The sequence below is a fragment of the Dendrobates tinctorius genome, unplaced genomic scaffold, assembly GCF_039654945.1.
Source record: "Dendrobates tinctorius isolate UK_male_01 unplaced genomic scaffold, ASM3965494v1 ptg000046l, whole genome shotgun sequence".
Taxonomy (NCBI): domain Eukaryota; kingdom Metazoa; phylum Chordata; class Amphibia; order Anura; family Dendrobatidae; genus Dendrobates; species Dendrobates tinctorius.
In genome coordinates, this window is record NW_027361714.1 from 78977287 (window position 1) to 78999411 (window position 22125).

General features: G+C 41.7%; 1 protein-coding gene across 1 annotated transcript in view; it reads right to left on the reverse strand.

Annotated features, from left to right (window-relative positions):
* Positions 1-22125, reverse strand: part of LOC141089664 (uncharacterized) — a 217219-nt gene that overhangs the window by 132058 nt on the left and 63036 nt on the right. Inside the window, exons 13-18 of the mRNA XM_073576146.1 lie at positions 19968-20116; positions 16738-16849; positions 13705-13754; positions 12361-12531; positions 11873-11990; positions 6635-6797 (exon numbers count right to left, since the gene is read on the reverse strand). Of these exons, the coding sequence (XP_073432247.1) occupies positions 6635-6797; positions 11873-11990; positions 12361-12531; positions 13705-13754; positions 16738-16849; positions 19968-20116 (763 nt within the window). The remainder of the gene's footprint in view (positions 1-6634; positions 6798-11872; positions 11991-12360; positions 12532-13704; positions 13755-16737; positions 16850-19967; positions 20117-22125) is intronic.

Here is a 22125-nt window from a genome sequence, read left to right on the forward strand (position 1 = left end):
CATGTATGTAGTATGCATGTTGTATGTATGTAGCATGTAATTTTTTTTTTTTTTTTTACATTCAACACATTAGCCGGATGATGGGACTACTACTGTCCCATCATTGGCTAATGTGTCAATCACTGTCATGGTAGCAGGCATCGCCCGATGGGACTTGTAGTCCCATCGGACGATGCCTGCACAGACCCCCGAAGCCTGCACAGCCCCCCGGCAGGCCGGCACAGCCCCCCGGCAGGCCGGCACAGCCCACCGGAGCCTGCACAGCCCCCCGGCAGGCCGGCACAGACCACCGGAGCCTGCACAGCCCCCCGGCAGGCCGGCACAGCCCCCCGGCAGGCCGGCACAGCCCACCGGAGCCTGCACAGCCCCCCGGCAGGCCTGCACAGACCACCGGAGCCTGCACAGACCCCCTGGCAGGCCGGCACAGCCCCCCGAAAGGTCCGTACAGACCCCAGAGAGGCTGTACAAGGGAAAAGCAGGATTTTTCTTATTCCGATACCGGAAGTCCCATAGACTTGAATGGGACCTCCGGTATCGGAATCGGCGATACCGATACTTTTTTTTAAGATCGGCCGATCCATTCCGATCCGATACTTTGAAGTATCGGACGGTATCGCTCAACTCTAGTCCCCTTAAAAATAGTCTGGGTGAAATGGTGGATAAGGATGAGGAAAAAGCCAATATGCTTAATGACTTTTTTTCAACAGTATTTACACAAGAAAATCCCATGACGGATAACATGATCAGGGATAAAAATTCTCCGTTAAATGTCACCTGCTTAACCCAGCAGGAAGTACGGCGGCGTCTAAAAATCACTAAAATTGACAAATCCCCGGGCCCGGATGGGATACACCCCCGAGTACTGCAGGAATTAAGCACAGTCATAGATAGACCATTATTTTTAATCTTTAAAGATTCCATAATAACAGGGTCTGTACCACAGGACTGGCGCATAGCAAATGTGGTGCCAGTATTCAAAAAGGGGACAAAAACTGAACTTGGAGATTATAGGCCAGTAAGTTTAACCTCAACTGTGGGTAAAATCCTGGAGGGTTTTCTAAGAGATACTATACTGGAGTATCTGGAGAAGAATAACCTTATGACCCAATATCAACATGGGTTTACAAGGGACCGTTCCTGTCAGACTAATCTGATAAGCTTTAATGAAGAGGTAAGTTCCGGTCTGGACCAAGTGAATGCAGTGGACGTGGTGTACATGGACTTTTCAAAAGCTTTTGATACGGTGCCACACAAAAGGTTGATACATAAAATGAGAACAATGGGGATAGGGGAAAATATGTGTAAGTGGGTTAAGAGCTGGCTCAGAGATAGGAAACAAAGAGTGGTTATTAATGGAGCACACTCGGACTGGGTCACGGTTAGCAGTGGGGTACCACAGGGGTCAGTTTTGGGCCCGCTTCTTTTTGCCATATTTATTAATGACCTTGTAGGGGGCATAGAGAGTAGAATTTCAATATTTGCAGATGACACTAAACTCTGCAGGGTAATCAATACAGAGGAGGACAATTTTATATTACAGGAGGATTTATGTAAACTAGAAGCTTGGGCTGATAAATGGCAAATGAGCTTTAATGGGGATAAATGTAAGGTCATGCACTTGGGTAGAATGAACAAGATGTATAATTATGTGCTTAATTGTAAAACACTGGGCAAAACAGCCACTGAAAAAGACCTGGGTGTATGGGTAGACGACAAACTCACATTTAGCGGCCAGGGTCAGGCAGCTGCTGCAAAGGCAAATAAAATAATGTAATGCGTTAAAAGAGGCATAGATGCTCATGAGGAGAACATAATTTTACCTCTATATAAGTCACTAGTGCAACCACACTTAGAATACTGTGTACAGTTCTGGTCTCCGGTGTATAAGAAAGACATAGCTGAACTGGAGCGGGTGCAGAGAAGAGCGACCAAGGTTATTAGGGAACTAGGGGGTCTGCAATACCAAGACAGGTTATTACACTTGGGGTTATTTAGTTTGGAGAATCGAAGGCTTAGGGGTTATCTTATTACAATGTATAAATATATGTGGGGACAATACCAAGACCTTTCTAATGATCTTTTTACTCTTAGACCTGTGACAGGGACAAGGGGGCATCCTCTACGTCTGGAGGAAAGAAGGTTTAAGCATACTCACAGACGCGGATTCTTTACTGTAAGAGCAGTGAGACTATGGAACTCTCTGCCATATGATGTTGTAATGAGTGATTCTCTACTAAAATTTAAGAAGGGACTGGATGCCTTTCTTGAAAAGTATAATATTACAGGGTATATACACTAGTTTCCTTAATATTGTGTTGATCCAGGGAGCTAGTCTGATTGCCGTATGTGGAGTCGGGAAGAAATTTTTTTCCCCAATGTGAAGCTTACTGTTTGTCACATGGGTTTTTTTTGCCTTCCTCTGGATCAACATGTTAGGGCAAGTTAGGATAGGATATGGGTTGAAGTAGATGGACTTAAATTCTCCCTTCAACCTTAATAACTATGTTACTATGTATAGAACTAAAAATTGTCATTTGTTAAATTTACAGCATTAAGTGATCACATTTACTGAAATCAAAAGCATCTTAAGAGGCCAAATTACATGTTAATAAAGGACGCCTTCTTTGATGTCACCTTCATGTGGCGCCCCTGAGGCTCAGTCGCCACAGAGGTACTGCACCTTCTCCTAAGGTGTGGTGCCCCACCATCCAGGTAAGGTGGGAACTCCTTGACACACTCCAACACCTGCATCCCACACTCAGGATAGTTCAGCAGAGGACCAGATTGCAGCTCAATGCTTAGTGGGTAGCAGAGCACCTTTCGTGGATCCTTGCTTCGTAACACGAGATGTGCTGGGAGGTGGGTGGAGTTAGTATAAAAGAAGGGGAAAGATAGGATCTAGAGTTCAGTCAGTCTCACAGGAGAGTGAGAGAGCAGGCTGACAGGAGGTCAGCCTGCCGGGAGGTCAGGCGGAGGAAAGACAGTCAGTCAGGAGAGGCTGACGACTGGTCTTAGTGGAGAGCTCCCGAGGAAAGGAATAGAAGAAGGAGTGCTGCAGCTGCCTCAGTGATCTGAGCCAGCTGGCTCGGGAAAGGAAGGAGAAGGAGAGAGACATAGAACTGTAACCTGCATTTCATTTCCATAAGAGAGAGAAAGACAAGTACGGAACGAAGGAGAGAGAACAGAGAGGAGGAGTGGGTTGGATAGGAACCCTGCCTATAGGTTCTCAGCGCAAGGCCGGGGCCCGGTCCCCGAGGTTGTATGGACACTTATGGTTCTGCAGCAGACACCGGTGGAGTAGTTGGCTGTAAATGCACTACTCCCACCCAAGACTTGGGACACAACAGCAAACTGATAGAGAGCCGGGATCCAGGAGCATCCCCGAGCAGGATGTCTTACAAGTGAGAGTTCTAGGAACATCTAGAAGGAGGTATTCCAGGGTAACTAAGTACTGGAGTGCTTCACCATTAAAGGCGCATTGGCGGAGTCGTTCAGAAAGGCACATGTTGGCGGAGTGTTGGCAGGGAGAGTCCTATCTCGCCTGGAGGTTGGCTGGGCCTCTGCCCCGGAGGACACGGTACTGAAGCAGGTACCTGTCTGCACTACGAACTGTGAGTAAAGCTTTGAAACTGCAAGCTCGGTGTCCTCCATTCATTCTCGCATCAGCACCGCTACATCTGGGTATCAGCATCCGCACCATTCTGTGCCTCTCCTCAGCCATTGCACCTACACTGCCCTGGGACTACAGCTCCACCTGTGGGGAGCTACACCATCTTTGCTGCATCACCCCATCAGTCCCAGTGGATCTGCACGCAGCGTTGGCTTAACATCTTACTTGTCAAACACCACAGGTGGCGTCACGAACTATCCATATAAACTACATTACAAACATCATCCGCCATTGACTTGGGCGCCCAGGGCCACGGACCGGGTTACCGCTGCTGTGACACATCCCCCTGACACCGGCCCGGTACCGAGTACCCCGCAGCCCTGAGAGGGCAACCCATTCACATTTCTTGCATCCATTAAACTCATAGGTTTCTGGATCGTTTCTGCTTGAAATCCTTTGCATGATGTCAGAATAGCCTCCCCGAGCTCCTGTTTTGATGTGGACAGCCTCCCACCCTCATAGATCTTTTGTTTGAAGATCATCCAAAGCTGCTCAATAGGGTTGAGGTCAGGGGATGATGATGAACGCGCCAGACGTTTTTTTTTCCTTTTTATGCCCATAGCAGTCAATGACTAGAGGTATTCTTTGCAGCATGAGATGGTGCACTGTCATATACAGTATGAAGCTGATTTTGCTACGGATGGCATGGTTTTTTTGTACCATGGAAGAAAGTGGTCAGTCAGAAATTCCATATACCTTGGGAAGGTCATTTTCACACCTCAGGGACACTTTTAGCACTTTCCCTATGAGTCCAGCCTAAAACATGACTCTTCCACCTCCTCTCTGATGTCGCAGCCTTGTTGGGACATGGTGGCCATCCACCAAGCATCCACTATTCCATCCATCTGAACCATCCAGGGTTGCACAACACTCATCAGTAAAAAATACAGTTTTAAAATTAGTTTTCATGTATGTCTTCATATATGTGTGGGTCCACTGCAACCATTTCTGCTTGTGAGCACTGTTTAGGGGTGGCAGAATGTAGATTAATGCACAACTCCAAGCCTCTATAGAATACACCTTGTGTTTTGTGGAACTCCAAAGGCATCAACTTCAAATACCTGATTGCTGCACTGTAAAGGCATTTTAGAAGCTTCTCTCTTAATCCAATGAATTTGTCTTGGAGAAACCTTCCTCATTGTGCCTGTATCTGCATGAACCCCTCTGTGCTCTGTATCAGCCACAAATTTCTTCACAATATGATAATCACACTTAAGTTTTCATGATATATCTAATGTTTTCATACCTTATCCAAGGCAGTGCACTATTTGATGCTTTTCAGCAACAGAGAGATCGTTTTTTTTCCAATAATGCTTGAAACCTGTGGTCTGCTTAATAATGTGGAACTTCCTTCTTAGAAGGAACCACCTTTCAGGCCTGATATACAGCATTGTATAATGCTATATATATTCTCCCAACCTGACCTGCAAGACAAGAAAAATACATTTTATTATACTCACCTGTGGGATGTCAGTGGTCTTGGTCCGGCGCCTCCCTTCTTCTTCTGATGCTGTCCTCCTTCTTGCTTCGTGTGGGGGGACGTGTGGATGTCTCTACGTCATCCACGCAGTCTTCCCACAGGTTCTTTGACCTTTTCTGGTGCCTGCGCAGTGCAGTACTTGTGCGATAGAGCAATGCCGGGGGAGTCTGTGTGGATGATGTAGGGACGTGTCATCCACACAAAGCTAGAAGGAGGACGACGAGAAAAAGAGAGGCACCGGCTAAGACCAACGACACCCTATGGACCAGACCGCTCCACAGGTGAGTATAATAAAAGGTCTTTATCTTGTCTTGCAGGTCAGGTTGGTGGCATATATACAGCATTATAGAATGGATTGAAAGATGGTGGTGTTATCTTATATCGGTCAAACCTGGTGACAGGTTCGCTTTAGTTTTCTTTTAATATCAGAAAATAGCATAACAATACACGAACAAACCCAAGTGCAAATTAGGGACCCTAAACCACATATATAGGAACACTATTAAAAAACAAAAGACAACAAAAACGCCTAGGCATTTTAACCTGTCTATACTGTCCTCATACATGTTAGCAGGGTGTGCAATGAGACATGTAGCTAAACCCCCTGTCTTCTTTAAGAAAAGAGGCTGTAAAATTGTAACCTTCTTTTATTGACTGCAGATGTGACAGGAAAGGGTGAAACTATAGGATGCAATAACAGGAGCATTTCAGAATATATAACTGCACAGAGCATAAAATACAGATAGTCTGCAATACACAGTAACATGAGGTAAAACATAGGTACCATGAGGTAATACATAGGTACCATGAGGTAATACATAGCTGATGATTACCTATTTAATACAACAAACGTTATAAACACAGGATCATAACACCTAAATAGTGCTTACCAACTATGCTAAGAGCAGGCTGTTTAAGAAGCATGAAGAACACGAATGGTGTAGTTTCTCCTAAGATACATGGAGCAATAATGGCTGCTGTTCCCCTCACAGTGTCATAAACAAGACTATGATGTAACAGGAACAATCCCACAATACATTGCAAATTAAACTAGAATCTATGCATTAAACGGCCAGCAGGTGGTGCTGTTACCTTACAGTATGAAATACATGAAGGATTAATACACACAAAATACAATGTCTGCAATAATCGAAGACATAAAATATGACTAGACCTTCTAGACAGCAATTATATGGCTGGACAGAACACCACCAAAAGGAGTATAAAATTACATCTTTATGAGACTTAAATCCAATCTGAATAAAAATTTGGAACGCAAGCTACACATATTTACATTTAATGAAAAAAATATATGGTAGATGGGAGTGCTTCTTTAATATTGTTTCCATGCTTGAATACTGGTTTTCGCATTTTATTAAAAGATACTTGAATAAAAAGTAACAGCATGAGTTCATCAAAACACGTAATCAAGGCCTAGATTAGCTTCATTAATAAAGACAGTTTCGGATTAGTGCGTGTTTTACCTATTCCTTCTGTGCCGCCCCAGTCAGCTGTTAAATCCCTGTTCAATACACTACCAAATCCACCACATGAATTTCCCAGTTGGGCAAAACTGAGTATATATGAAACAATATCATGTAGGGCGGCTATAATCTGTAGAGTCTGGTACAATGCCCGATAGGCAGCCTGAAAACAAAAAAGGAAAAACTTGATGTGATAATATAAACAATTATGACAACGTAAAGCCATACCATAACCATAGATCCATATACAGTATAAAATGAATAATATGTTTTTATTTTGTAAGAGAAAAATATAATTTCATAAATAATTTCCCAACATTGCTGGCAAAATATAAAGCTATGGCTGCTAAAGTATACACAGAAAAGCAATTGTGTAACCACAATAATTGTGCTTTTAAACTATTATTGTCTAGCTAAACCTTGTCCATATTATTTACTGAATTCTTCATTAACAAATTGTATTTTATTTATTATTAAAGTAATTGACTTCCTGTACCTGAAATATCTATCACACATCTGAAACATGAGATGGCCACAAAGATATATATTGATTGCTCCGTACAATCTCCAGTTGAATTCCTTAAAGAGAATTTGTCATCAGGTATTTGCTAACTCATCTGAGATCAGCATAATGTAGGAAAAGAGACCCTGATTCCAATGATGTATCACTTAGTTTACTTGGTGAGCAGTTGTGACACAATCAGAGTTTTTAGATGTAACGTGTAGCAGAGCTCAGAAAGCTAACCCCGCCCACACCACAGATTTCTGTGTACATTGTCTATTGACAACAAGTTTCTTATCAGAGGAGAGGGCAGAGTCAGACCACTTGGCATAAGGAAGCTAGTCTGTGCAGTGATATTCTCCTGGTGATAAAACACTTATTATTTGGAAACCACTGCACACAGCCTAATAAGTGACACACCATTGTTTTGGTTCCTACCTCATGCAGTCCTCATATTATACAGGAAAAACCTGCTGACAGTTTCCTCTAAGCCAAGACGGAGTAACTTTTATCACCTGCAATTTACTGAAAGATTTTGACAGTATTCTAAACAAAGCACCATTGATTTAGAAAGCAGCGGCAGTTCTGGCTTTTTAACCCCCTACAATCTAAGATTAGTGTTTGTCTATATATATTCTGTGAATGGCCCACTGTGCAACGAATGTACAAATTGGGGCAGCCAGTGTATAGATGACCAGTGTTTTCTCAAATAAATGACCAACCATACAATGCAGTGGATAGGCCTTGCCTTCTGTTCTGATTTATAGAAGCAGACCCCACTGAAAGGGGTCATAGGAAGCTGAATAAAATGATACCTTGAGATCTGTAATCTGATCATTTATGCCAGAGGAATACACATTTCTCTTATACATCGGTTGATAGAAGCATTGAACAAGTCATCAATTTTCTAAATAAATATATTCGTAAAATTCTCACAAGATGTCAATAACAACGAATCCATCCAATCCACACAGGCAAAGAAAGTGAACCACAGATATCCATATATTATTTGTAATAAAAGACGCAGGGAAAAAGTATTAAACAAATGATAAAAGATAGATGCAAAAAGCCATGGAAAGTCAGAGTGGACATTTCAGCAAGACAATGATCCCAAACACACAGCCAAGGAAACTCTCAATTGGTTTTAGAGGAAGAAAATAAAGCTCCTAGAATGGCCCAGCCAATCACCTGACCTTAATCCAATAGAAAATGTATGGAAGGTACTAAAGCTCAAAGTTCATAGAAGGAGCCCATGCAGGCTCGGACTGGCCCACAGGGTAACAGGGGAATCCCCCGGTGGGCCCCTGTGCAGATCTGGGCCCCCAACCCCACTCTATGGGCAGTATTTGGCATAATTCACTTGATTTACTCTGTACAGAATAAAACAGCATCTCGTCATTCATTAACCAAACTACCTAGCTTATTATTATATAGTGATATAGGTGCATTTGTGAATGAGGGAAGTGTAACATTTGTATGCAGGTGAAAAGTGGGCCCCTCACAATCAATGTTACTGGTGGGCCCTTGGCACCCCAGTCTGACACTGAGCCCATGGAACCTTCAGGATTTGAAGAGTGTTTGGGTGGAAGAATGGGCCAAAATCACACCTGAGCAATGCACGCGACTTGTTTCTCCATACAGGAGGCATCTTGAAGCAGTCATCACCAACAAAGGCTTCTGTACGAACTACTAAATAAATTTCAGTAAGCGTGTTTAATACTTTTTAACTACTGTATGTCATTTCTCATTATTACACATAGCTTACTTTATGGACATCTATAGTTTGATTTCTTTGCCTGTGTGGATTGGATGAGTTGTTACCGACATCTGGTGGAAATTTCATGTTACTAGCACAGAGAATTTTAAATGAAAGGAGGTCTGTTATGAATGGGTCACCGAGGAGGATGGCAGGAACAGGCTAAGCCACCATAAAACCAGAGAGGTTGGTAACTAAGCGGATTGCAGACCCCTGATCCTATCAACACAACTAGCAGTAGCTGTGGAGCGTTCCTACGATGCCCTAGACGCCTCGGCACAGCTGGAGAACTAACTAAGCCTAAAGCCAGAAAGGTGAAATCTAAACTGCCCCGGAGCAGATCCCAAAAGGAATAGACAGCCCCCAAACATATATTGTCGGTGAGACAAGATGAGACACAAACACAGGCAGAGAACAGACTGAGCAAACGGTGGGGCCCAAGCTGTCTAGACAGGACAGGACAGAAAAGATACTGTCTGCAATCACGCACAAAACTCTAAAAAAATCTAACACGTCTGATATACAAAAAACCTGAGGCCACACGACCTCACCCCCGCTAGATCAGCACTCTGGTATGAATTGGAAGCAAAGCAAAAGATACTAACATAACAGGGGACTGAACAAACTGACACAAGCTGTAACATATGAGCGGGGCCCAGCGCTGCCCCCAGCAGGGAGCACGCTGAACCCTAGCAACAAAGCAGAAAGCAAAAAAAAAGGCACAACCAGATTAGATGCAAAGGATTAGCAAAAGAATCACTTAACTGAACCAAGCAGATCAGGCAGGAGACAAAATAACTCCAAATGCCCAAGGAGGAAATCACCAGCAACCACCAAGGGAAGCCTGCTCAATTATATGCTCCCAGCCAATAATCCCAGATTCCCAATTATCGTCATCAGGTGGCAAATTTCCATCAACCTGGCCAGCTCCACTACTCCCGGTAACCACCAGAGGGAGCAGAGGGAGCTCCGGCTCAGAAGTTCGAGCAAGGGAATTCACAACAGAGGTCGTTATCAGGGTGATATGTACTAGCTTCTCTCTGCTCGCCTGATCTCACTGCAGACCTGTGGTGGTTATAACTGACATATCTGCAGGTTTCTCTCAGCTTCAGTTTCCATCTCACAGGCAGACAGGGCTGCAATATTGTTACAATACAGCAGAGCTACAAGAGCAGCAGAAAATGTGTTTGTAATGAGACAAAGTTCAGTTCTACTCTTCTGTCAGTTATGTTAGTTACATGTCTCACACTGGTAATGCCTCTTTTAATTTAAAATAATCTCTGGAGGCAGATTCTCATGCAGATATATATATATATATATCTTAAGAGGTCATTTCATATAAGAAAAACGTGGATTTCTTTGCAATAAGACATCGGAACGCAGATATCAAGGTATTCAGCTTTCTATGACCTACGTGCCCATATAGACGGCTTACCAGTGTTGATTTTGCTGACAGATTCGCTTTTAGAAACTTCTATAATGTCCATATATCCGGATCATTAATATGTTGATAAGGGCTGTAAGACAACCCCTTTAAGGTTATGTATTATGAATTAGAGACATGACTACTGAAATATTTTTAAGAGAGAGTCTACCACTTCTAAACTTAAATGGTGCTATTTGGACATTCATGTAGGGGACGTGGCCTCTAACAAAATCATACTAGTAATCATAGTGGTGGTGAGTTCTCCTTCAATGAAAATCTTCAAACAGAGGCTGGACAGACATCTGTCTGAGATGGCTTAGTGAGTCCTGCATTGAGCAGGGGGTTGGACAACTCTACAATTATATGATTCTATTATTCATGCTGACCAAGAAGCAGGAGACACACTCACACACATCGACATGAGGGCATGGCAGGCTCTGTGCCCTCTTATCTGCTTCTCCTGTCAGCATTGCCCACCCACTGAATGTGACCCTATACACAGGAGACGGGGATGAGAACTTTGCCCTTCCGCACACTGACATCGTGTTTGCTCACAGCTCCAGCAATATCAGTGCTTGCAGGGCCGGGGATTTAGATCAGACAGAGTTCCAATGCGAGCACTGGAGGAGCTGAGGGTAGTAATGGAGAATATGGAATGGTGCACTGAACTCTTAGCTATGCTAAGAATGCATTAAAGCCCCTTCATTCACATATGTAATCAGATTGTTTTTAAATATACCAAATTAGTAAAATTTACAATACCGGTGTGATTTTAAAGGGGCTAAGTCCCGTATCTGATTGTGTAGATAGTTCAGTTTCAGTTTTTGGGAGTGATATATTCCTTTTAATTTAATTGTCCTCCTAAAAATAATCTCTACAGCAGTCACATGCTTTCCTCACATGACGATAAAAAAATTATTCTGACTATTCCCCACAAAACACTGAGGTCCCGAGACAAACATTTTTATATCATATTTGAGGTCATTAATTATTTATTTTGTGGGACGAAACACAGTGATGACTGTTTGACAAAGCCCACAAACAATGTTGTTACTTAAACGGAATCTGTCACCAGGTTTTTGCTGTCCCATCTGAGAGCAGCACAATGTAGGGGGCGAATACCCTGGTTCCAGCAATGAATCACTTACTGAGCTGCTCACTGACATTTTGAGACTCACTGCTGCAGTTCTCTGAATGCTGAGCTCTGTATAACTCCACCCACTTCACTGATTGGCAGCTTTCTGTGCATAGGCAGAAAACTGCTAATCAGTGGGGGGGGGGTTTATACAGAGCTTAGGAGTATTAAGAACAACCTAAAAGTAGGCTTACTAGTCTTCTAGTGATAATCCCCTGCTGATAAAACAGTGATTGTCTCAAAACAGCAAGCAAGCTGAAATCACGTTTCTTGTCTCCACATTGTGCTGCACTGATAAGGTGGCAAAAACCGGACAACAAATGTTCTAGGATTTTGATTCCACGTAATCTACTTGATATTCAAATAGTAAAACAATCTATACTATACATGTTAAAGGCAAATTCAAATATTGTTCCCACCTTTTCTGGTAGCATCTGAAACATAGAGAGAACTTCAGATGAGTAAGGGATATACCACAAATTTACAAAAATTCGCCCATCATCTGACAGTAAGGTATGTGGGCGCTCCTGAAATATTCTGTAGATCAGAAGAGGCAAAAGTTATTTTCAAATTCTGTTACTCAGACACCGCAAAGTAATGTATTATAAGTGATGCACCTTAAAGTCATGCACTTAATGAGCGGGTGCTGTTTGTGAGCACCCACTTATTCAGTGCATGATTTTAAGGTGCATCACCTATAATATATATAATGTTGTTGTGATGTGCATTGCAGGTTTAATGGCATGCAGAAATATGGAACCCAGTCAGAAAAATGGATGTAATAACAAGCACTAGTATGACAATGCCGTGTAACCTGAAGACGAGAACAACTCCAATTACAGCATATTAAGGGAGATGCTAATAAAGACGGGCAATAAAATCTGACATGGTGAAGGCCTCTACAAACCTGGGATCTGCCTGCGGCGCCTCTTTAATGATAGTTTTTCTCCCTTGAGGTTGCCCTATGATGAAATAGGTTTTACAAATAAGTGGAAAATCTTCAAGTAGTTGTTTCAAGCTGTTGCAGTAAGTCATGATTTGACCACGAAGAGAGTAGGTGGAAATCCTTCTGGTTAATCTATACAACAGGGAGCACACATCCTTCTGATTAGCTAATTGTGATAAACGTACAAGGTTAAAGATTCCAAATGATCCAATTTTAATGTAATTATTGTAGTGCTTTTGATAGGCAGCAGTGGACGCATAACCATTTCCAGAAGTATCCCGTGTTTGTATTGATTTAAAAGGACTTTGACTGATCAAACCAAGCACAGGTGCTCTGAGCAACCTTGGAGTGGCTAAGCAGTTTCTTTTCATATTTCCACCTATTTGTTTTACATTTACCTCTGCTCTCCAGAGGCTTCTGTAAGGGTACCGTTACACCTAGCAATGCACCAGCGATCCCGACCAGCGATATGACGCGGTCAGGATCGCTGGTGCATCGCTAGGTGGTCGCTAGTGAGCTGCCACTCAGGCAGATCTCACCAGTGTCATCGCTGTGGACGAGGATCGCTACTTACCTGTCAGACGTGGCGATCCTGCATCCTCCCGCCCGGCTCCACGCGTCGCTCGTCGGCGCCACAGGAAGCCCAGCAGGAAGTGCCCGACGAGGAATGGTCCAGGAGCTTCTCGCGCGATCAGCGATAACCAGCGGGGGAGCCGGTGGGAGGTAAGTATCACATGCAGCGATATCGCTAGCAATATCGCTGCACCGTCACAAAATCGGTGACTTTACAGCGATATTGCTAGCGATATCGCAGTGTGTAACGGGGGCTTAAAGCCGGAGGTGGAAAGTGCATTAAACTGCTCTGCCACACTAAGAGTGCACCAAGCATCTGTGCTTTGTTTGAACAGTCATTTTGTGCTGATAGACTTCTTTTAAGAAATACTGTTACATATTTCAGAAATGTGCCAATGTTATTTTTCGCATCAAAGTAATAAGACTTTGAATACGAAAAACAAAGATGCTATAAAAGATATAATACAGGAGGTATTAAGGGAGCACTACGATTGCAGTGAGGAAGAGGAGAAGTTTTTGCTAAATCAATCAATAATAATTTTGTGTGTATAGAAACGGAAAAAAAATGAAACCACTGCTTAAGTTAGCCCAAGCTTACATTATAGTGACCTCACATACAGGCAAGACCAGAAATCAATATGTGTAATATAAAGACAACATAACAGTTCCATAGCGCGCACATAGATGCATGCTCACAAGATCATCAATGCGCAGTATGTCGAGATCACTCACTTCTGGCAATAATCTGCTACAAGCTCTCGTTTCACTTTTTCCACTTCTTCCTGCAAAGCACAAAGATCTTTTTACATTGTATGTTGTGGTGTAAAATATTAAACTGTTTGCACAGTGTAAACTCTCTGTATAGGAAATACGTTATGTTAATACACATAAGCACTGAGCAGTCACCACCTACAATCTCCGAGTAATCTCTGCACATTATGGGTCACTGACCTCCAGCCATCTAAAGCTGGTATGTATAAAGTCTAGGAACTTCTCGGTGACTGCTAACACATAGTTTAAAAATGGACTGTGCGGCGAAAATTGATTTCCTGACTATGCTCCAAGAAAATATCTAGTGAGTACATTACTACTTTTAAAGGTTACTTTTCTAAAATCAGAGATTGCCATTGTCAAGGGATGCTATGGATATACAGTAAATATCTTCCCGACTACAAACAGATTACAATTGAAAGCAAATGTTGACATTTCTTGGATAAAATATGGGTTTGAAAGTGCCAGTGAAATATTTTTATTCTAGATTCCTTTTGTAAGGAGGAGTTGACCCAATCCATTGTCGGCAAAAATGATAGTTTCTCTTAGGGCTCAAATTCATCTGCGAGAAAAACGGACAAGTGCAATCCAATAAAAAAAAAAAATCGGATTTCGCTCGGACCAATGTTATTCTATGAGTCTCTGCTCATCTGTGATATTTTTATCAGCTGAAAACGGACTGTGAAAAAAAATCACAGCATGCTGAAATTTGCCACGTATATTGGACAATACTCGCCAATGCAAGTCAATGGGTGTGATAAAAAAATAGCACAGCACTTGGAATATGCAAGTGCCATCTGATTTTTACACATCCATTTCCTTTGAAAAGCTGGCAATTCATCTGACACGTACAGTAAAATCACAGCGTGACCCAACAGAATATATAGATTACATACAGTGCATACACATAGAATAGATAGATATAATGATGTAAGTGACATATACAATTAGTACAGTGTGTGAGCAGCTTACTGTATATGTATGTAATTAATAAATGATTATTTTTTGTGAAAAAACTTGAGTGGACTCCTGATTAATTTTCCAAACCAGCAAAGGGAAAGCCGACAGCTGTAGACAGATGTTTACAGCCTGGGAAGGGGGTAATATCCATGGAGCTTTCCAGAAATATCAGCTCACAACTATTTGCTTAGCCTTTACCTGTTAATAAAATGGGGGACCCTAAAAAAATGATGTAGTGTCCTCATATAATTAATAACCAGCAAATACTAGGCAGACAGCTGTGGGCTGATATTAATAGCTTTGGAAGGGGCCATGGATATTGCCCCCCCAGGCTAAAAACATCAGCTTTCAGATGCCCCAGAAAAGGCGCATCTCTAAGATGCACCAATTCTGGCATTTAGCCTTGCGCTTCCCACTTGCCCTGGTGAAGTGGCAATTGAGGTGATAGTTGGGGGGGTTGATGTCACCTTTGCATTGTCAGGTGACATCAAGCCCAGAGGTTAGTAATGAAGAAGCCTCTATAAGATGTCCTTATTACTAACCCCATAGTCATATTGTATAAAAATACACACACCAAGAATAAAGTGCTTTAATTGAAAAAATGCCACATACTACTTTAATCAATCTTAATTAAATCATACGTATGTCACTGTCCATTCCAGTGAAGCCATTTCCCCTTGTAAAAGAATTAAAATAATAAACAACAATATTCCTCACCTGTCGGCTGAGAAGATAGATAATCATGCATTTGTCCCACAACGGGCCTAGCTCTGCTATATCTAGAAGTCAACCTCCATTAGTAAATGATGTGACTATACAGCCTACCATCCAGCAGAGACACTGAACAGCATGTGCTACCGCTGCTCAGTGTCTCACGGTGAACTTGTATGACCCACTGCCATCACCACGAGCGTGAGGAAGCTCACACACTCGCGGTGCCATCAGAAAGGCCTTGGGAGTTCACAGCCAATGAACTCACTTCACCTAACTGAAGTCGAGTGAGGTGGGAAAATGTCTAACAGCGCTTGCATTGACGTCAGTTATGCTAAGATGTGAAAAATCATCTGTCAGGGAACAGTCATAAGACCTAAGCAATATTGGTCTATCCTGCCAAAACTGTTGGTTCGGACAACTTCTAATCTGTATGTGGGACATTAAGACATTGAAACAAAAAGATAACTAACAAAGGTGCAAGTGGTGTAAAAAGGTATAGCATAATAAATGCAGTAATGTAGATTTTAGTAGCATCAACGGACTGTAGTAATATTGTTTGTTTTAAGGCCAATTAACATTTGACAGTAAATGTCTAATAATACAGATGTGCTGTATAAATAGTACATATGGCATGATGTTACAGTATATTAGAAGTGCCAACCTTTTTCTAAAAAAAATCCCTATTTTTATCTTACATTTCTATGGTCAGGTTCTGCTATGCCTTCCAAATTTCCAAGCTTATCATGTTCTGATAGACCATTTCTATTAAAGGGCATGTTTTAATCAGAAAATTACATATTATTTAAAGCTGATTTTTATTATAAACTTTTTTTTATTATTAGTTTGTTATCCGCACTATTAACATTAATACAGTGAACACTACAGCATTACAAAAGGCTGCTGGTATCTATTTTCTCATTTGTCAACTTTGCTGTATAGATTCAGACAAAATGTGCAGAGTCATCTCATGATTATATGCCTAAGAGAATGACGGTACTGTTTCATTGCTAGAGGCAACAATAAGTCTGGATAATAACATTACACACTTTGTATAAACATATCATGTCACTCCATGATCTTTGACGAAGGGGACTGTGCTACACTTTCTGGAGATTATAATCTATGGTATTTCTCACTCAATTGACTCCTATTCAATGCAGCTGCCACTGAGCCCACAGCTTGCGGTGCTGTCTACGCAGAAAGTAGAGTAAGAAATAGTGACTCTCCAATATGGTCACCCTCCAAAATGTTCTTAAAAAACTATATTTAAGACATAAAGAAATATTAGAAATGACAAGGTATACTCTTACTACTACTTACAGGATTTCTCATAGCTGTTCCCATAGCCTGTTTTTTTGTAAGAAATGCATTCAACATTGTATCACGAGGACCCACTTTTTCTAACTGAATTGACACAAATGCTTCTGGAGGTCTGAAAAAGAAAATAGTTTTCTCTCTATTACCCTAAATAAGTTATTTGACACATGGGATGACATCATCCCGCTACAGAAACATGTGATCTTACATACTGTAGTAAAATATTTGCAGAACAGAATAGTAAAAAGGTACGTAAGCATTGATCGAAGCATTATATATTTCGTATTTGAAACTTAAAGCGGTCGAGCAACATACACATGCTTAGTCAGAGCAATTTAATCTACGTCCGTCCAAGTTGTGGATATAATCCAAGGAGAAATGGACAAGGAATCCTTATATTGAACAATGATGCTTTCATAGACATTTAATATCAGCAATGTAACTGGCCTCACCACCGGCTCACGATATTCTAGATATTTTAGCTCTCAGATATATTTCAAAGCAATTTTAAGCCCCGTATAATTTTAAAAGACTACGGTATGTACTTTAGAACAACTAGTAGACAATGTCCTAAAAAGTAATTAATCACTCACTTCAACTAAAATGATGATGTTTTATCCCCTAGAAAATTCTCTAAAGTGCCAACTACCAAGTGTCGCTCTTCTTCATTTGCTGTCCATCGTCTGTTGTTAGGCTAAATCCAACTCTATTAACAGAGACGCCAAGATTGTCTCCGGTGACACTGCCACTAGTAGTCCTCATCACTACTGACTGATTGTAAGCATATACAGGTGCTTCTCACAAAATTAGAATATCATCAAAATGTTAATTTATTTCAATTCTTCAATTCAAAAAGTGAAACTCCTATATTATATAGAGTCATTACAGAGTGATCTATTTCCAGTGTTTATTTCTGTTAATGTTGATTATGACTTACAGCCGATGAAAACCCAAAAGTCATTATCTCAGCAAATTAGAATAATTTATAACACCAGCTTGAAAAATGACTTTAAAATCCGAAATGTTGGCCTACTGAAATGTATGCTCAGTAAATGCACTCAATAATTAGTCGGGGGTCATTTTGAAAAGTTAGTTCCCTTTTAACAATATACCTGGTAAGTATGACAGCCACCCAATTATTTATTTCTGACATCAATGAGAACTATGAAGAGCTTAATGGGAATCCGACAGCAGATTATGCCATCTGAGAGCAGTATGCTGTAGACAAGAATATGTACTCATTCCAATGCTCCGTGTGCTACTGAACAATTGCGTCCAAATCCGATCACCCAATCAGTGAAAGCCATATCTAGGATCACTCCTCCTTTTTGTCGGTTTAATTGTTGAAAAAGAGAACACTCTCCATTTATATTAGACAATTTTCAAAAGACGGACAAGATTTTTTTTGCGTCCATAAACGATTTCAAGAACGATGAACTAGCAATTTTGGACACATTGTTCGGTTGCTCAACCCAGTCACATCACACAATTATTGTGAATGATGGAGTATGAACGTTAAATTCTGAAAAATTATTGGCCTGTGAAAATGGGCCTAAGTGATACATCACTGGAGTCAGGGACTCTGCCCCTCCATCATGCTGCTCTCACATGGGGTAGCAAAAAATATTTGACAATTCCCTTGAATTACTGCGTCTATATATGATAGGGTTAGCATTGTTACTGGATATTGGATATTATTGATCATACATTATGCTACATACCACTGAATTACTTTAGAACTCGCTATGTGCCCATGTAGCGTTTTTCATGCAGAATATTCCTGAGCGGAAACGCACACCCTCTTCCCGGGAAAACGCATGCGTTTTATGAAGCGCTTTTGTAAGCGTTTTTGGCGCTTTTGTGAAGCGCTTTAGCATGCGTTTTCCTATGCGTTTTTGCAATACAACTGTATGTATGCGGAAAAGCACGTGTTTCCGCAAAATTAATGAACATGCTGCGTTTTTTTCCGCTTAGCGTTTCCGCAGCGGAAAAAAACGCACCATTAGCACAACATGTGCGGATTCAATTATGTTTCCATGGGATGCTTTTCTTAAGCGTTTCCGTGGCAGAAACGCTTGTCAAAAAACGCTGCGGAAACGCTTAAAAATTGCAACGTGAGCACACAGCCTCACGTAGAGATTTTTAAGCGTTTTTGCCACGATTTTCGGCGCGAAAACGCTGCAAAAACGTTTAAAAATCGTGTACAGAACGCCCCCCATGCATTCCTATGGCATTCTGCACATGCTGTGCTAATGCTGCGCTTTTTTCCGCGGCGGAATCGCATCGCGGAAAAAAATCGCAGCATGCTCATTCTTTTGTGCGGAATCGCAAAGAATTGCCGCAATTCCGCACCCATAGAAATGCATGAGAACCGCTTACTTCCCGCATGTGGCTATGCCCACCATGCGGGAAGTGAAGCGTCTCATGTGCGGTTGGTACCCACGGTGTGGAGGAGAGGAGACTGTCGTCCAGGCCCTGGGTACCATACCCCTGTAAAAAAAAGAATAAAAAATAAAAAATCGGGGTATATTTACCTTCCGACGTCACACGCTGCATTCCCGGCCTAAGCGTTCCCAGTAATGCCTTGCGGCACGGTCCAGTGATGACGTGGTCTCGCGAGATCGCTATAGCAACGTGAGACTACGTCATCACAGGTCTCGCAAGGCATGATGGTAAATATACACCGATTTTTTATTTATTTTAGCATTTTAACATTCTATCTTTTACTATTGATGCTGCATAGGCGGCCTCAATAGTAAAAACCTGGTCACACTTGTCAAACACTATGTTTGACGAGTGTGACCAACCTGTCAATCACTTTCCAAGCGATGCTTCAAATCGCTTGGAAAGTGCTTGAATATCGCACGCGAAAATCGTGGCAAAATCGCGATCATAATCGCGGTAAAATCCGCGCGATTTCTGGGAAGGAGTCCGGTTTTTAGTGAGCGTTTTAAAACGCTACGTGGGCCCATAGCCTGAATATTCTTATTTTGACACAGGGTTTGAAAAATAATGTATTTTTGTAACCCCTTGGTTCCCTACATCATATATTTACAGGGAAGACAGAATATACTTTACCAGGATGGGTCTCTGCTGCAAAAGTCAGATAAGGAGATTACGCTGACCCAGTTGCTCTAACCCCTTAGATGTGACAGGTGGCTTGATGGACAGGGGGCTCTAATACTTACTTACGTTTTAATATCCATACAGGGATTCTCTCATAACGTCCGTACCTTTTATTTGACTGCTGTGCCTGCACTAGAATCTCATTAGAATGAGTTACTGGAGCAATGGACGTCAGACTTTCAGCTACTGCCCAAGATGTAGAATTTCTTGAACTTGCAGAAGAGCTGAACTGTCTTTGTATTGCTGAGTTTCCATCCTAAAAATACATAAAAAAACCATAGTAAAGACTAAGAAAAGGTGATAAATGTCCACAAATGTATACTGTGTTGGAAACCACTGGAAATGAGTTTATAAAGATGACTGATGTACAGAAAAAAAAAAAGTGTACATTTAATAAACATGACCCATTATAGTCAATGGTTCTGCTAAGAAATCCATGTTTTTTAGGACAGCATATCTGCAAAAAAAAATCATGGAGACATGTCAGTTTTTGATCTGAGTTATGGATCAAAAATTACTCAGGGTGCGTGAAAAATCACTGCCAGCACACGTACGCCATTCATGTATTATCTATGTGCTGTCGGTTTTTAACATTGCAATGAGTAGAAGATTAGTAATTTCATTTCTTTCATAAGGGTAAAAACTGACACATTGATCAAACTCTGATAAAAACCTGATCCAAAACACTGAAAATCACAGCGGTTTTTTGCATACCAGGAAAATTAATAATGTCTGAATGAGATCTAAATGTTTTATATAAGGTAATTAAACTTTTATAAAACTTTTTTAATCTAATAACCACCAATTTGCAGTTTTGATTGGTAGGGGTCAAGGTCCTGAGGCTTCAGCTTATTGTTTAAATAAAGTGGCAGAAGTGCTCCGTCAATCCTTGAAGTGTGAGCAGAGTGCTGTACCTGTAGGAAGTCTATAGGGTAAACTGAACAACACCCTGCTTGCACTCCTAGGTGTTTCTGTCAAAAGATGCTCTGTTTCTGCACCTGGTTTTCCTTCAGGATGGCCCTGTATTTAGCTCCATCCATTTTCACATCAACTCTGTACAACTTCCCTGTCCCTGCTGATTAAAAGTATCCCCGCAGCATTCTGCTGCTACCACCATGTGTGACGCTGGGAATGGTGTTTTCAGGGTGATGTGCAGTGTCAGTTTTCTGCCACACATGGCATTTTCGCTATGTACAAAAAGTTCCACTTTGGTCTCATCTGACCAGAGCACCTTCCTCCACATTCTAGCTGTGTTCCGTGCATAGCGTTTTGAAAACTGTAAACACGGTTCTCATGGATTGCTTTCAAAAATTGCCTTCTTGCCACTCTTCCATAAAGGTCAGATTTGTGAAGCACACAACTAATAGCTGTCCTGCCATCTATTTGGCCAAGAGGCCGAATCACACAGAATCAAGAGACAGTATCACACAGAATAGGATTAGATACATGGCTCAACAGTCAGTATCACACAGGATAGGATTAGATACACGGCTGAGCAGTCAGTAACACACATGATACCATTAGGTACACGGCTCAGCAGTCAGTATCACATAGGATAGGGTTAGATACACGGTTCAGCAGACGGCATAACACAGGATAGGATTAGATACACTGCTCAGCAGTCAGTATCACACAGGATAGGATTAGATACACGGCTCAGCAGTCAGTAACACACGATAGGATTAGATACACAGCTCAGCAGAAAGTATCACACAGGAAAGGATTAGGTACACAGCTCAGCAGACAGTCACACAGGATAGGATTAGATGCACAGCTCAGCAGTCAGTATCACACAGGATAGGATTAGATACACAGCTCAGCAGTCAGTATCACACAGGATAGGATTAGATACACGGCTCAGCAGTCAGTATCACACAGGATAGGATTAGATACACTGCCCAGCAGTCAGTATCACATAGGATAGGATTAGATACACTGCTCAGCAGTCAGTAACACACAATAGGATTAGGTACACAGCTCAGCAGAAAGTATCACACAGGAAAGGATTAGGTACACAGCTCAGCAGACATTGTCACACAAGATAGGATTAGATACACAGCTCAGCAGTCAGTATCACACTGGATAGGAATATACAGTATACACGGCTCAGCAGACAGTATCACACAGGATAGGATTAGATACACAGCTCAGCACACAGTATCACACAGAATAGGATTAGATACACGGCTCAGCAGTCAGTATCACACAGGATAGGATTAGATAAACGGCTGAGCAGTCAGTAACACACAAGATAGGACTAGGTAC